This window comes from Gadus chalcogrammus, chromosome 17 (assembly GCF_026213295.1).
Source record: "Gadus chalcogrammus isolate NIFS_2021 chromosome 17, NIFS_Gcha_1.0, whole genome shotgun sequence".
Taxonomy (NCBI): domain Eukaryota; kingdom Metazoa; phylum Chordata; class Actinopteri; order Gadiformes; family Gadidae; genus Gadus; species Gadus chalcogrammus.
Genome location: NC_079428.1, coordinates 7997712 through 8014193, shown reverse-complemented (window position 1 = coordinate 8014193; position 16482 = coordinate 7997712). Strand labels below are relative to the sequence as shown.

Here is a 16482-nt window from a genome sequence, read left to right as displayed (position 1 = left end):
TGATTATGAAGTCAAAAGACACACACACACACACACACACACACACACACACACACACACACACACACACACACACACACACACACACACACACACACTACCTAATTGTCCCATTGCGTTGTTTCTTCTCTGCAGGGGAGATTGCCATCCGTGTGTTCAGAGCATGCACAGAGCTGGGAATTCGAACCGTGGCCGTTTACTCGGAGCAGGACACCGGCCAGATGCACAGGTACGCACCCGATGGCTAACAGGGGAAATCCGTGTAAGTTTGGCTTCAGTGTCAGGGAAAGTGGGCACCCATTTTCAACTGGATCCAAAACCAGTTTGGCCTTGTTGGAGAGAGTGGGCAGTTTGTCATAATCCAAGTGTTTTGTTATCAGATATGCAGTCTGAAATTGGTATCCTGTATTTTTAACATTTTATGACAAGGCAAGGGTCCTCTAGATATGACGCAACACACAACACTGGTAAAGAAGGAAAAAAACTGCTAAAGCATCAGAGGTCTAGGTATAGAAGAAAATATGATGTATGAGGTGCTGAAAATGCATTTTTATACAATTTAAAGTGTTCACTTTACTGACGGTATTCAAGAAAGACGGATGGGGAGCAGGACTATGTTTGCCTCTAACGGCATTCAAGAAGGGAGGCAAACATTTTTTTTCTGTATACAAGTGGCAGCTGCGTCTCGCACCTCATCACAAACCCCCCACCACACACACACGCACACATCATACCAGTTTCTAATTTTGCTTTTAAAGGGAGGAGGAAAACGGAAAAGTGTTCTGACATTTAAAAGCACTTTGCAGGCACTCTGGGTCCCACAGATACGGTCTGTCCTCCCCTCCTCATCGTCTCGTTTCCTGTCTTTCATCAGAGCTACATGGTGGCTGGGAGAGGAAGCCACTTCCCTCCCGGTCCTCCTTTCAAAATTAAAGCGCATCAACAGCAGCAGAAGGCCTTTGGGGCGTTGGTGTGCCGAAAATGGCCACCAACCTCTCCTCTGCAGTTATCCACAAAAAATCGGGCTCCTCTTTAACGCATTTATGGTATTTGTCCCCATTTAAGTATTATTTAGTCATTTCTCCTGCTCCAGGATGCCTATAGGTAGACTCCAGATATCAAGGTTTAAACCAGATCCTTTCCCCTTAGCCTCGATATTATCCTGTCCCTTGGAGTTAATGGACTGGCCCAGTGTGTCCCTCCCTTTATCTATTAAAGACGGCCTGTATCAGAGGATATTAGGATGTTGTTTTTTGTTTTAAACATCCTGTGTTTGTGGTTGTGGTTCACCACAGGCAGAAGGCAGATGAAGCCTACCTGATTGGAAAGGGTCTCCCTCCAGTCGCCGCCTACCTGGACATCGCTGACATCATCAAAGTTGCCAAGGTGAGCCGCCCCCCGCCCTTCCCCCCCCGCCCCTTCAAGAAGCAAACCACCTTGACAAACAACCAGCCGGTCGATAAGGGACCCCATACTTTAAAAAGGCAGCCACAGCCCACTAGATCAAGGCTGTTTGATGGCCGGCTGGACATCACCACAAAGCTTTCCTTGGCCATTTTCCTCCTCTCCATCTTCCTGACACATTGGCAATCAAAAGCCTTTTAGAAAATACAATTGGATACGTCCTTCTTGGCACGACGCAGTTGTTTGCAACCTTGATGAAAGGACACCACAATACAATTATTCCATCTGCCTACGTCTCGTATTGTATTGCATCAAAGCAGGGTTTTGGACGCATAGCATTGACAATTCCTGGGACATGTTTTTTTTTCATAAATAAGATATGACGGTTCAGAGAACTCAAGTTCGTCTATTATATTATCACACTTAAACAGTTGGAAATGCAATTTTGTTTAATAATTCAAATCTCTGATCTGGTCTCCTTCATGTTCATGTTCCTCCATAAAATTCTCCTCTGCTAAAATCATACACATGTATTTCACTCGACATCATTGCAAAGGAGGGCTTTTCCCTCAATGAGTTTAAATAAATAAAATAAACTCATCCGTATAATATTTCCCATTTCCTCTTTGATTTGAACAGTCGATGGCTTACCGCCTGGCTATCGTTCATCTGCACACCTTTGTCTCTCCTCTTCTCATGTACTTGTCTGTCATCCAGCCTCTCATCTCCATCTCCCTCCCCCCCCCGCAATCTCTTGCTGTCCAGCTAGACCAGTAATCAATGATATAGATTTAGTTCTGCTCCTCACTGCTACTGCGGTCCTCTGTCATACCCAATCTTCTCCCTGTCTCTCTCCTCTCTCCTCTTCCCCACTGCCCTTCATCCCTCCCTCCTTTCCTCCCACCACTCCCTCCCCTCCATCCATCCTCTTCCTCACCCTCTTACTCCTAACTGCCCTTCCCTTACCACCTTTCCTCCCTCCCGTGTGTGTGTGTGTGTGTGTGTGTGTGTGTGTGTGTGTGTGTCTGTGTGTGTGTCTGTGTGTGTGTGTGTGTGTGTGTGTGTGTGTGTGTGTGTGTGTGTGTGTGTGTGTGTGTGTGTGTGTGTGTGTGTGTGTGTGTGTGTGTGTGTGTGTGTGTGTGTGTGTGTGTGTGTGTGTGTCAGCCTTAGCCTGCTGTCTGACTCATTTTTCACTTTTCTGTCACTCTCTGACCACCTGGCTCTTCCGTGCCAGACGTGTGAATGTGTGCGTGCATCGCTGTGTGTTACGCTGTCTCAGGGGTCTGGTCTGCCAGTAACCGTTCCCTTAACAACGGGACAGCCCATAATTATATCCTTCCACGCCTCCAAAACCAGATGGCACACACGCTGGTCCAGAGATGGCTCTATCTGTCCGGCTAATGCATGCCTGTTTTTGTGTGCGTCAGTTTTTTCACGTGGGTGTTATCTGGCATTACTTTGTCCTAACTTTCACACCAAAAAATGGACTTCTTTTGTGTTTGATCCAAGAGCTCTTTGTCAGATAGGACACTTCTCTGTGTGGCTTGGCAAAAACACGCACCCGCACACCCACTCACCCGCACATCTAGTACCACACATGCAACTTTTAGCCGATGAAAAGATTCTGGGCAGGGAAATTTCTTTGAAGCGCACTCTTAACTCTTCAGTGTCCCTGGGGGGGGGGGGGGGGGAGCAAGTGACTTGCCTTTTTATTTGTTCTATCTCTCCCCGTTGAGTGTTGCGTTGCTGACGCCAAGTTATTTTGCACGCATACACTTGCACGGCAGCAACACAACCCACGGCGCATTTCTGGCGAGATGGGGGCGAGCGTCATCGCTTTGTAGACCTCGGGTGAAATGGGCGGGAAAATGTTACTGACTCGAGTGACTCAATTCATCGACGCCCTGTCCCATGAACTCAACTCAATGTGTTCAAATGATGAACGCATGCACGCACACAGACACACTTTAGACAATGAGGGCCTCTCCGTGTGTGTGTGTGTGTGTGTGTGTGTGTGTGTGTGTGTGTGTGTGTTTCTCTTAAATCGATAGTCATGCTACACATTGATTAATGGCTGCCAGGTTGAGTTGATGGGCTTAAGTGTGTTTGTGTGTGTCGGTGGGGCTTGAGGTGGGCTTAGTTCATTGGATGTCGCAGTAGACATATTTTCCATGTTGCTTATCCCTTAGAGCTCCTTTGCTCGTGATGGATGGATAAATACTTTTCTCGCTCTCTTGCTCTTTTTTTGTCCCTTGTTCTTTTTCTCCCTAGTCCTCTCTTGTTCACCCTCTCTTCCTCTCGCCCATTCTCTCCAACCAACCTTTTTGCTTCTCTCTCTCTAAACATTGTCTCTGTGTCTCCCCCCCCCCCCCCCCCCCCAAAAGGAAAACAACGTGGACGCCATCCACCCCGGCTATGGCTTCCTGTCGGAGCGCTCGGACTTCGCCCAGGCGTGTGCCGACGCGGGGGTGATGTTCGTGGGGCCGTCCCCGGACACGGTGCGCATGATGGGGGACAAGGTGGAGGCGCGCTCCCTGGCCATCCGTGCAGGTACCATCAATACCAGCCTCATTCTCCAAAGCCTTCGCTCACGCACCATCAACACCAGCCTCATTCTCTAAAGCCTTCGCTCACGCACCATCAATACCAGCCTCATTCTCCAAAGCCTTCGCTCACGCACCATCAACACCAGCCTCATTCTCCAAAGCCTTCGCTCACGCACCATCAACACCAGCCTCATTCTCCAAAGCCTTTCGTGCAATAACAAGCGCAACACAAAGGGCTCTGCAAGGGAATCGACGCCACGACTGATTTATGGTGATTAATGAAAAGCTTTCGGATAAACGACGCAACTCATTCCCCGTCTGCGATTAATAAAGCACATCTAGTTTTATCGCATTTTAATGAATTGAACTAAAAAGAATAATACAAATCGGGGGGAAAAGTACAAATGCCGGAATCCCAGAGATGGATTGGAGCGCTAGATTTAATAAAGATCACGCAGTTGTTGATAGAAAGCAACCTTTAGGTATGGGGGTGAACCCTTATGGAGGAGGGGTTTGGGGGGGGGGTGTGGTAGGGGCGGAGGATGGGGGTGGGGGGGTGTGGTAGGGGCGGAGGATGGGGTGGGGGGGGGGGGTGGACGATCGTCTACTATTGACCCGATCAAATCCCAACACTGCCACTGATCCAAGGACTACAAGGATAGCTAAAAGACCACACAAACAAACTGCCTTTTATAGCCGGGAGATTACCCTGATTGTGGTCAATAGTTGAACCCGGGCCAGTGTTTCCTCTGGGGGAAACCTGGGGGAGGGCTAACCACATAAGCAATACACCTTGTGGCGGCCCGGGTTCGATTCAGACCTGCCCACGTACCGGTCTGTCTGCCCTGTCCTGTAGCCTGCATGAAGGCATTGGTCTTTGTTTGAAGGACTAAAGTCAAACATGACTATTACTATTCTAAATATGTTCTGGTTGTATTATCTTTTCTTATACATTTTTAGTGCAACTTTATTAATGCCGTATTGGCATTTACATTATGTTCAGTATGGATATCAATATAGGCCATTTTAGTTTTGTTGCACCATTTATTACTGAAACTGCTGGAGCGCCGCGTCTCACTTCGGGGTAGTGGTAGTAATAATAATTCATATCTTTTTTAGATATTTCTTTACAAGGGGGGCCTCCGAGCACTTTACATAGCGTCGGTAAAGCGCCTTCTTCCCAACTCTGTTTTCCTCAGGGCTTCCACAAACACAGGTTTACCGTCAAACAGGGAGCCCAGCTGTAGTTGAACTCAAATAAAACAAACCCACATCTCGTATTCCTTTTGACTGGGTCTTGTACCAACACACTGTTTCAGTCTTCTTTGTCCCCCTGGCTGTTTGCAGAACTCTCCGTCCCTCGACCCCCCCCACTCTCCCCTTAAAACACTCTGATGTGTTTGTTGTCTGCCCTCTCCTTGTTATCTGGTTGCTTTGTGTTTGTTTGGTAGCTTGGTTTATTTTTGGTTTCCCCCTAACCTTAAAGTTCACCTTTTTGTTTGTAAATGTGCTGATGCTTGGATATGCCACACTCTGTTCCCCCATCTTTCATCCACCCTCTCCCCCTCTCTCCTCTGCTTTTGACTCCCTCTATTTCTCCACCCTCTCTCTGTCTCTCCCCCTCGCTCTCTGTCTCTCCCCCTTGCTTTCTCCCTCTCCCACCCTCTCTCTCTGTTTCACCCCCTCCCTCTCTGTCTCCCCCCTCCCTCTCTGTCTCCCCCCCCCTCTTTGTCTCTGTCTCTGTCTCTCCCTCTTGCTCTCTCTCTCTCTCTCTCTGTCTCTGTCTCTCTCTGTCCCTCCCCCTTGCTCTCTCTCTTTTCCCCCCTCTCTCTCTCTGTCTCTCTCTCTCTGTCTCTCTCTCTCTCTCTCTGTCTCTCTCTGTCCCTCCCCCTTGCTCTCTCTCCCCCCCCCCTCCCCCTCCCTCTCTCTCTCTGCCTCTACCTTGCTCATCCCTCTACCACTTTACCCTCCCCTCTCCTCCCTCCCTCTCTCTCTCTCTCTCTCTCTCTCTCTACCCACCCCACCTCCCTGTTCCCTCCAGGTGTGCCGGTGGTCCCGGGTACTGACGCCCCCCTCAGCTGTCTGCAGGACGCCAAGGCCTTCGCCCAGACCTACGGCTTCCCCATCATCTTCAAAGCAGCCTACGGTGGGGGGGGCCGCGGCATGAGGGTGGTCAAAGAGTACGAGGTGGGTGAGAGAGAGCCTATGCCTCTGGCCTTATCTTTAGTTTGCATTAGTGTCTTAAGGCGCTATACAAAACACTATACCACGTGACATCATACAGTAAAGTACAATTTAGAACCGTAATGTTTATAACTTATATATAATCAATATAATACTCGTGTATGGATACTTTGTGTTACACAAATGAATGGAATTGCATTTTGCAGAGGTGTCCGCACCTTGTGATTCCCTTCATGTGATCTGGCAGCCAGCCATCCAGCGTGGTCTACGAGCCAGTGCTTTGTCACTGTCCTCGCTGCGTTGTGTTCAGCCGGCTGCACCTCAGCTGCTTAGCCAAGCACAACCGCCGCCTCTCCTCCTTCATCCGCCCCTCATTTATTATGCATTTTGTTTAAATTGATTTGAAGAAGAGCAAGGGGGGGGGGCGGGGGGGGTAAGGGAGAAACGCAGTCACGGTCGCACGGATATTATTGTATTTCGCAAGAGACGGGTATATTGATACGAATTTAATATGTTGTTTGTCCTCCCCCCCCCCCCCCCAACCCCAGTAAACCCTGGTGTCATTGGCCGGGCCTGTTTCTCCTCTTTAATCGCCGTGCCACGAGATAAACCAATTTCAAAGTTTGACCTTTTCCGCCGTGTTGCTAAAACCCGACGCTGGCAATTAGACGTTGACATTTTCTCGGGGTCTTATCTTTCTTTTTTTTCCCCCCCGTCTATCGCGCGTCAGCGAGGCTGCGTGAGCCGCATTAGCAGGCGGGCATTGTTCTATTAGATGGAGGAGGAGGTGATGGGTCAGGAGGAGACGTAGGGGGGGGGGGGGAAGAAGGCTCGCCACGGCTATATTAGGAGGAGGAGGTGGAGGTGATGGTTCAAGAGAGGGTTGCCTGGGCAGTATGGTAACCGCTATATCAGGAGGAGGAGGAGGAGGAGGTGGGGCGAGCAGTCTGTCATCTCTTTGGTGGGCAGGAAGTAGATGATGTCGCTCGTTAACGTAACAAGCCCGCGACTTTATGGATACAAGTGGAGCTCCGAGGGAAGCTTTATATGACTAATTAGTCCGCCCAGCCGGCATTATAGTCGATGTCACCGTGCACCGTGACATTCATTAGAAAACAATGATGTTCGGTCGTTGAACAAATCAAGAGTTAATTTCATAAACTATTCTACTATTTTCGCCAACCGTCTTCCCACGTCGTTAATTACTCAGATCCTAGCTCTACCATCGACCATCGACAAACTGCCAATCATGTGAAGCTTTGCAGTTGGGGGTGGGGGGTTAGGAGAGGAGAGGTAGATCCCCCGATAACTCGTACCCCAGCTGGTTACCTCGGCCCTGTCTTTAGCCTCTCTCAATCCCAGGCTGATAGACGCCGCCCTGGGTCATTCCCTCCACAGATGATCCCCGCTCTCCAGATTGCGGTGGGGTCACTGAGGGGAGATGACACGGTCACAAGGTAGTCTGGCTCTCTCGCAGCGCTTGATGAGAGAAGGGGGGTCTGTTGGACCACCAAAGACGATGCCACGGTGGAACGTCTTATAGTAGGGCTGAACGATTAATCTAATTCAATCGAGATTGCGACGTAATAGAACGCGTTATGCAAAGGCTGTGATTAAAAATAGAAAAGAAAAAAAAAAGTGATTTGTTACTGACTTTTTATTTTACAATTCAGTAGTTAAATAAAGAAGTTTATAGTATAAATTTCTCACAAAACATCGGCCTGGCCTAAAGGAAAGAGCAGTTTTTATGTTGACTGCTTCCAATGTTGTGTTGGTCATACTTAAGAATGATTTATTATTTTTTTGTGAACAATACACAACATAAGGAACTTAATAAATTATAAAAATCGCACATTAAATCACAATCGCAATATGATCAAAATAATCGCAATTAGATTATTTCCCCAAATCCTTCAGCCCTATCTTATAGGCTTCATTAAGGAAGTGATCCGTCCTACACTGTACAGACAACCGTCAAGTGTATATATAACCGGTGAAAAAGAGGTCTATGTGAATATGGTACACATGCAAGGTTCATTGAGTGAACAAGGGAAGATACGTTTTTCAAATAGGTTGCAAATACAGTTTACAAATAGTAGGTAGATCCTCTAAATCGAAAATCCTTCAACCATCAGTCTAGAATTTAGAAGACAGCCCCTCAATAGGCTTGAGGAAAACGATCAGTCTGGCTTAAGATTACCTTGGATGGATATCCTACTACAGGTATTGCTCAGGCCCTGAGCTCATTAAAAGGCGTTCAGTGATCCCGTCTCGTTCGATTTGTTAGGACTAATCCGCACGGGTCAAAACCTAGCATTTTGTCGGCCTACTCGACCTGGTCACTTATTTCAGCCTTCTGGAACGTTTCACCTGGACCGGTCTGAACTGGACCCTGTTTCTATCTCATGGACATTCAGTGAACCCTCGTACCGGACGTTTGTCGTCGGCAAAAGGGAGTCTCATACCGTAAGACGTTGTTGTTTGTTGAGTGGAGTGTAACTGGATGGTTGTTGCTCCGGTGAACCTCAGGAGCTGGAGGAGAACTACCAGAGGGCCTACTCGGAGGCGCTAGCCGCCTTCGGCAACGGCGCCCTGTTCGTGGAGAAGTTCATCGAGAAGCCGCGGCACATCGAAGTGCAGATCCTCGGTGAGTAGGCTGTCGCCATGGAGACCGAGGCGGGGGCGGGAGGGGGAGCGCTGTGGCGGTGGCGGGGATCGCGACGATGTTGGTGGATGGGATGATGAATGTGGTGATGATGGTAACGATGATGATGGTAATGTTTGTGATGAGGATGATGGTGTTGGTGATGATGATGATGACAGTGGTGTGGGTGGTGGTGGATGTGTTACATGCGTGCTTATTTACATCAAGGTTTTTTATAAACACGATTGCTATTTTCTCCCACGTTAATAAAGCAATAGAAAAACAGATCTTCACGGGACTGTCACTGTACACAAAGAACACGACCTCCGTTTGGTTTAAGGGATTATCTTTGTTGCTTTTGTCAATATTGGACGGCTGTAGTTCACAATCAGGTATTTTCGTCATAGTGACCACAGACACTGCATGGTGGAGATTACAGCCTATTTATGTTTCTCAACACACGGTACTCTTATTGCATCCATAGTGGTAAACTACATTCATAGACTTGTTTATCGCTATATGTTAAATGTATTGATCATTTATCTCGGTAGCAGTCGATGCTCCATGCCAGTGTTTACTCTCCCTGCGGCATGTCAATACAGGTTGCCTTTAAAAACGTGACAACAGTGCATCAACTTTCTCCAAAATAGTGAAGGCCTGCCTTGAGTTATCGAGCTGGGAAACAACCTCAAACACTAACTTCTCAAAGACATGGCTGCACTAAAGGATGCACGCCCGCTTTTCATAATCCCACTCATCCACAAACTGCCATTTGCTACACTATTTTACACTTTGATTAAAAAGTCAAACTCCATTATAATTGAATCCCCTCAGTCCGAGGGCTATTTTGGAGGAAGGACGCAGCATACACTCGTCCTCACTAGGCTATGTAAGGCTGAGGGTGGAAGCAATCAGATTTTTTGCTGACTTGATTGATATCGCAGAATCTGCATACACTGATGTGAATAGTTGGAGCTGTTTTTGTTTGTCCTTTTACTTGTTACATGGCTGATTGTTAAAAGACCTTGAAAAAAGGGCAACAGCATTAGAGTGAGTTGCGCTGCGACAGCCACAGGTGAAGGTGATTGGTTAATCAGGGCTAATAGTCGTTCCAGAATGAATACATAATTCACTTTCTTGCAAAATATCTGACATCCCAATTTCTTGATATTCTTAATATTAGAAGTGATTTTCTCTATGAAATGGTGTACTAGCAGATATTGGGCTTTTATTGCAAATGGTCTTGAAAATTACCAATTAACAATATTTCGTTCAAGAAAAGGGTGTGTGTGTGTGTGTGTCATTATTGTGTTTTAAATTATTGTGTTGATTGAATTGGGCATTCAATCAACAATTGCACATGTTAATTTGTGTATTCTGCCTTCTTTGTATTTATGTGTTTTGTGTGTCTGTGCAAATCTTCTTTATAATGTGTTCTCTGACCTTTTGTGGTGTGGGTGTGTTTTATGTAGTGACTTTGATTAATTAGCCTCCACAGAGGGATTTGGAGAATAACCAGAATGATCCATTTAAACGCCCCTGGTCCCACACCTCTCCTCCCCGCAGCCCTGTTTTCTTAGCCCTCTCGCTCTCTCCCTCTCCTCAGCTCTCTCTCTGCGCTCTCTCTCAGCTCTCTCTCTCTTTTTTCTCTCTCAGCTCACTGTCTCTCTCCTCCTCCTTTGACTCTTGTAATTAACCCACTCTGTCTTCTTCCTGCCTCTCGCCCTGTCTGACTCTCAGCTTTTTGCCTGTTCCTCCCATTTGAACTCTTTCTGTCTCGGAGTCTCTCTAGTGTGTTGTGGCCATCCTTAATATTTCTCCTTCCATTCACCATCTCCATGCGCCCCCCCCCCCCCCCCCTCACAAATCCTCTCTTCAATGTTCTCCTGCCTTATTTCTCTCTTTCTCTCACCCATACACACACATTCTGATTCTCACCCCTTTTCTAATCTCCTTCCCCCCCTCTCCCTCATCTTTCTCCAGGGGACAAGTTCGGTAATGTCATCCATCTCTTCGAGAGAGACTGCTCCATTCAGCGGCGACACCAAAAGGTGAAGTTTTCCATTTCAAATTCACGAGTGCCGACGTTGTCATTTTAATTGATTTAAGCCCCCCCACTCTGATGGCATTTTCTGCTGTATTAGATAGTGCACACAAGTGCCGCGGCAAGTCAGCGTAGAGTGGGCAGGCGGGCGGGTGAGTAATGTAGGCGATAGCCAAGAGGCAGCGCGGGCCGACTCCCGACTGCCAGAGACAAAACTGGTTTCTGCGGTTTGCCAGAACGACGCCGAGTGACTGATCATGTTTATAGTACACAGACCGTCGACACTCGCGGCACTCTGACGATCCACATCCCGATCAATTCACACGTCAAGAATCACGAGAACCACCGGCTCGGGGCGTTAACAACGTAGCGCTAACACCTTGCGCCGGCCGAGCTACGATTCATGAACCTACGGGGCAACGCTACATGTTGTACTCTGCTCAAGCCCACTTTACTGTCAGACTGCACTGTCTCGTCCATAAGCCAGAAGCAGCCAATAAGGGAAATGCAGCAATAAAAACAAATTTATAATATGTGCTATAATATGGGGCCTGTTTAGGAAAACAAAAACGTTAGTTGTCCTTAAATAATCCTTCCTTCTTGCCAACAACGGTTTCCCTGTGACAAGCGTCTTGGAAAGAAGTCATATTTCACTCTGTATTATCACTTCAAGGGCCGTTATTATTTTTATCGCGTTTCCAACGCTTGGCGCCTATTGGGGCGTTCTTATTTTAATTACGTTACAGACTCTAATCGTGTTAGCGCCACAGTTGCTGCTCACTCTGGCTCACTCTTTGATTCTCTGAGACGTAATCTGCCGGAAATCCCTGATCTTAGATCTCTCCTTCTCACATCTCCAGCAATGTTCTCCCAAGGATGGTTGTTGAGATTCAAGTTAGTTTTGTGTTCTTTTTTGTGGTTTCATTTCTCGTGATGGAAGATGATAGGGAACTTTTCTTTTTGTTGTCAAATGGGAATTGATTTTTATGTATTTTTCTTTGTATTGGGGTCAGGGAATTTTTTTCAGAGTTTTGCTGTGGAACTGTGTGATAAAGAAAGAAAATGAAATCTGTCTATCTACTTATTGAATCTGTTGCGAGAGTCAAAAGGAGATAAAAAACACAACAGTGGCTCTATCCAATATCTTGTGGATGTGCAGTAGGGCTGGGCGATGGGGGGGTAATCGAATAAAGCCAAGAATCGTACCCACCTTGTGCTCAAAACCCGATAAAACTGCTTTTCGTTTGACAAAAATACCCCAAAAAGCATCTGTCCACCCACAGGCAAAGTAGGAAACGTTAAATGACACTAAATTATTGATGCTCCTCTGAGTATTTGCCCACCGGTCTGTACAACCACTGAACCACAGACCCCCTGAATAAATACCAGCGTTGAACAACACACTGTATGACTTTGTATATTTAATTCAAATCTGAACTCAATGTGAACTTGGGTCAATCAAGTCATGATTCTTTGTGAAATAAATTGTATTTATTGCAGCGAATAGTTTTGAATAAAGTTCATTGCTGTTGTTTTTTTAGGTGGTGGAGATCGCACCGGCATTCCAGCTGGACCCCCACCTCAGAGCCCGTCTCCACACTGACTCCGTCACTCTAGCCAAGCAGGTACGCACGCCCGCACACGTGCACACGCCCGCACGTGGCAGGTGACCTGCTCTGTGCCCGTATCGGATGTGTTTCTTCCTAAATGGCGAACATGTACTCTGAGGACTCCACACACACTCAATAACAGACGTCTGTGAATGGCTTTTTTGGAGGCAATCTCTGATTACGCCGGTTTAGGAGATTGTGTGTGTTTGTGTGTGCATCTTTTTCATCTCCTCCATCTGTGCCAACGACGGCCTCGTCCGTTAAGGCCCCCTCTCCCCCCCCCCCCTCCCTCACTAACAAGGGAGAGGGAGGGAGGCAGAGGGAGAGGGAGGGAGAAGGAGAGAGAGAGAGAGAGAGAGAGAGACTCCCCCCCCCCCCCCCCCCCCCCCCCCTTGGTTGCAATCTTCCAGACACCAAGTGTTCCCCCTGGGGAAGAAATTATGGGATGTCACAGCGCATCTTCCCGCCGTCTGGCTCCCCCAACTGTCAAGTTTGTTACAGCCGTGCTCTAACCGTCCCTATGGTCATAGAGGTGTCAGGCATCATGTGCCTCATTGGTTGATCCCGCTTGTATATAACCTTCTCTGATTGGTTGGGATGGGTTAGTGTTACCTAGGAATCAACATAAGCAACACACCATGTGTAAGTAACCAAGCCTGCAGTGTTGACAGATTTTCACCAGGGGTCTCTCTCTCTCTTTTTCTGTCTCCCTCTAAATATAGATATCTTTCCCTCTTCTCTTCTTCCTAGTCACCTTTTTGTCTGCCTATTTCTCTCTCTATTCTCCATCTTTCCCTCTCCTGTTCCTCTGTCACCTTGCTCTCCGTCTTTGTTTCTCTCTCTCTGTCTCTCTGTCTCTCTCTCTGTCTCTGTGTCTCTGTGTCTCTCTCTGACTGACTGACTGACTGACTGACTGACTGACTGACTGACTGACTGACTGACTGACTGACTCCTTAACCGGTTTGTATATTGCCACAAGGCCCTTCCTGGAATCTCAAAGCTCTTGGCAGCCTCACACATAATCTATCGATACCTACATATTTGTGTGTACGAGAGAGCCTGGCTGTGTGCCGGGGAGCGAAAACAGAAGACTGGATTCATTATGCCCCCCACCACCCCGCCCCCCTGAATATAGCTGTAGCCCAACAAAGACGGATGAGAATGCACTCAACCTTAACTACTACCGGTTTCTTTTTAGACAATGTCTATGAATTCCATTGTTGTGCAATTTCGACTGGTAATGTGCACTTTATTTCACCGTTCAACGGTCGTGGTGAGAATGTGTGGGTGCAGTATTTTGATTAATTTTTTTTACTTATTTTGCGTGCAGTCTTTTAAAATATACAGACGCTGTTGTGACATTTCTTCTGTTCTACGGTGCACACGCTTCACCTGGTCATACACGTCGGGGTGCAGACACAGACGGGAGACCGACCCTGACAGACGGGAGGACGAGAGAGACTGACGCACAGACACACCGAGACACACACAGACGTCATAGCGACGGCTGGCCACTTCCTCCCACCTTGATGTCCTTGCAAAATCCCACGGTTCTTACGGTTCCATTATGGACACTCGGTATCGTCGGGCCAGCCTGCGCCGCCCCTCAACGCCACCACTCCACACCCTCTCCACTTCCATTACCAGCCTTTCATCCGAACAGCTGCGCCTTAAGGATGTCCTGTAAGAAAGGAAAAACAATCTGCGGGAAATGGAAGCGTGGTTCTTGGTGCAATAAGAAAATGGTTGAATTAAAAATAAATAAGCTTTTGGTTACAATAACTGCAAGTTAAGATGGGAGGCCCTCCCGGACATAGGGCCTAGGGGTGTAGATGACGATGATTCTGGTATACTTCATTCTATAGTTATATACATTTTCCTATTGTTTTTAATTGGAAGGAGGGTTCCCCCACACTGCGTTCCTTCTCAAGGTTTCTTCGCGGTTCTTGCCTGCCCTTTGAGGGGGTAGGGTTAGGGTGTCATACATAAATGACCTATTGAGTTCTTTGAGATTGTAGTTGTGATTATGAGCAATACAAATAACATTGACTTGACTTCACTAGTCTATTAATCTGATCCTGTGTGAAGCCCTTATTAAGATTAACTACAAAATCATTGAATGGACTAATAATAGGTTTGGCTACTGGAGCAAAGTGAATGTTTAATCAAAAGTCACCAGTTTACTTTAAATATAGGATCGGCTTCCTGTAGACCTTTCTAGGAAAGCAAATCAAATAGATATATATTTCAGCTGATTTACATAAATACAATTATACGGAGGTGACTGTTACGTAAAAAACATCAAAACAATAGATTACCGAAGGGTTATCTGAATTAATTACAGAGCACAGATGATGAATTTGAACCCAAACGACGTGAGGTGGTAATTTAGCATATATGAACGCAGGTCCTACTACACCTTAAGGTAGAGTTGATTAATTTCATCTTAATCTGGAATCCAATGGGAAATCTTGCCATCTTGCACGTCATCCAACTGCAACCACTGAACCAAAAAAGTTATTATTGCAGTTGAGACAAAACCGAACAGTATATAAAGAAACATCCCGAAACTAACACCTATGGTGTCTAGTCCACGATAACTGATTATTCTTCTTGGTACGGGACATCTTCAAACATACGCCAGGTGGTGATCTTTGCCAAACTAGTTGTCCGTCAAACGTTATACAGTGAACACAAAACCACGTCCAAGTTAAATATGGATGCATCTATTACTCTCAACTTAACTTTCGTCTCCCGTCCCTCTCTTGTCTTCGGTCACAATAGACAAGAGACAAGGGTAGGACGGTCTATTGCGTGTCTATTGTGACATTCTGTCGCAACAGTATGAGCTGTTCCTTTTCAAACCTTCTAGTTATCCAACAAATGCCTCGCTTAAACCTTGGCAGAGGGATTGTTCCACCGATGTTGAGGAACTCTCAGATCTGGACTACTGAATGTCTCAGGCTTCTCATGCTGCCTTGTAGAACGATGGAACGATGGAAATGCATTTTCACAACTTGTGGATGTTCCAAACATATTCCAAACATACACCTCGCAGTGTTTCCCCTCGGATGGAGTTGCAGCAGCAGAGGTGAAATGTTTTTTATTATGTGCTTGCAAAGTGCACCCTGCCGGGAGGTTTGTATGTGTCTGCCGGTACCAGAAGGGCTCTTGAGGCCTAAGTACATACAGTGCATTTGTGCGCAGTAATGAGCAGGGAAAATATGGAGAGATTGAACATAATACAAGTATAATATTTAAAACAATTATTTACATTTATTTAACAAAAAATATATTATATCAACAACCACCCTAAAATCACATAACAATCGAACATTCCTTAAAAATAAGTAGATATATATTTTTCCAAATTAAAGGTTGCAGTAAGACTATAAAGAGCCCATGCCTATACGGAAAACGTTTTGGGGCTCTAGAGTCAATAATGGCAACGCTATTGAAATTGTTCCTAAATAAAATATCCTTAAAAAAATAAGAGATATATTTTTCAAAACTAAAGAATGTAGTAGGACCATAAAGAGACCATGCCTCTATGGAACAAGTTTTGGGTCTCTAGAGTCAATAATAGCGACGCTATTGAAATTTTACCATTGTGGTTTTCAGTTTTGCACTTTGCATGCGGTCCCTAGGCACGCGGTTCGCTAAAGACTGCTCGTTTGGATAAAAACAATGTTGTAGCTGGTTCTCGAGGTTACTTCATTTAGTTGGAGGTGTCAATTGTGTCGCAACGATGTTTCACTGATCTATAGAACCGCAAACTCGAATCTGCCAATTAATTTCCAATTTTACGGAAGTTCCTCTCCGTTGATATGCTTTACTCAGGTGTGTGAATTGACCTTGACATGAAGCGTCCGTAGCGCAAAATAATATAACATTCGTTTTTTAAAGTGATAAGACGGAGCTCTCCTCTCCGTTAAATATGCTTTAGTCACAAATGTTTGAATTGACCTGGATATGAAGTGCATATCCAGCTTTCATGGCGCACGGAATGTTCTATTTTACTTAGCGCAAAATTCTTATTTTAAAGAGATA

At 46.3% G+C, this 16482-nt stretch overlaps 1 protein-coding gene across 1 annotated transcript in view; it reads left to right on the top strand.

The window, feature by feature from the left end:
* The window catches only part of LOC130370323 (pyruvate carboxylase, mitochondrial-like), a 254949-nt gene that overhangs the window by 11959 nt on the left and 226508 nt on the right, over positions 1 to 16482 (top strand). The window contains exons 3-9 of the mRNA XM_056576055.1: positions 136 to 229; positions 1296 to 1386; positions 3789 to 3954; positions 5992 to 6137; positions 8664 to 8781; positions 10762 to 10829; positions 12364 to 12447. Of these exons, the coding sequence (XP_056432030.1) occupies positions 136 to 229; positions 1296 to 1386; positions 3789 to 3954; positions 5992 to 6137; positions 8664 to 8781; positions 10762 to 10829; positions 12364 to 12447 (767 nt within the window). The remainder of the gene's footprint in view (positions 1 to 135; positions 230 to 1295; positions 1387 to 3788; positions 3955 to 5991; positions 6138 to 8663; positions 8782 to 10761; positions 10830 to 12363; positions 12448 to 16482) is intronic.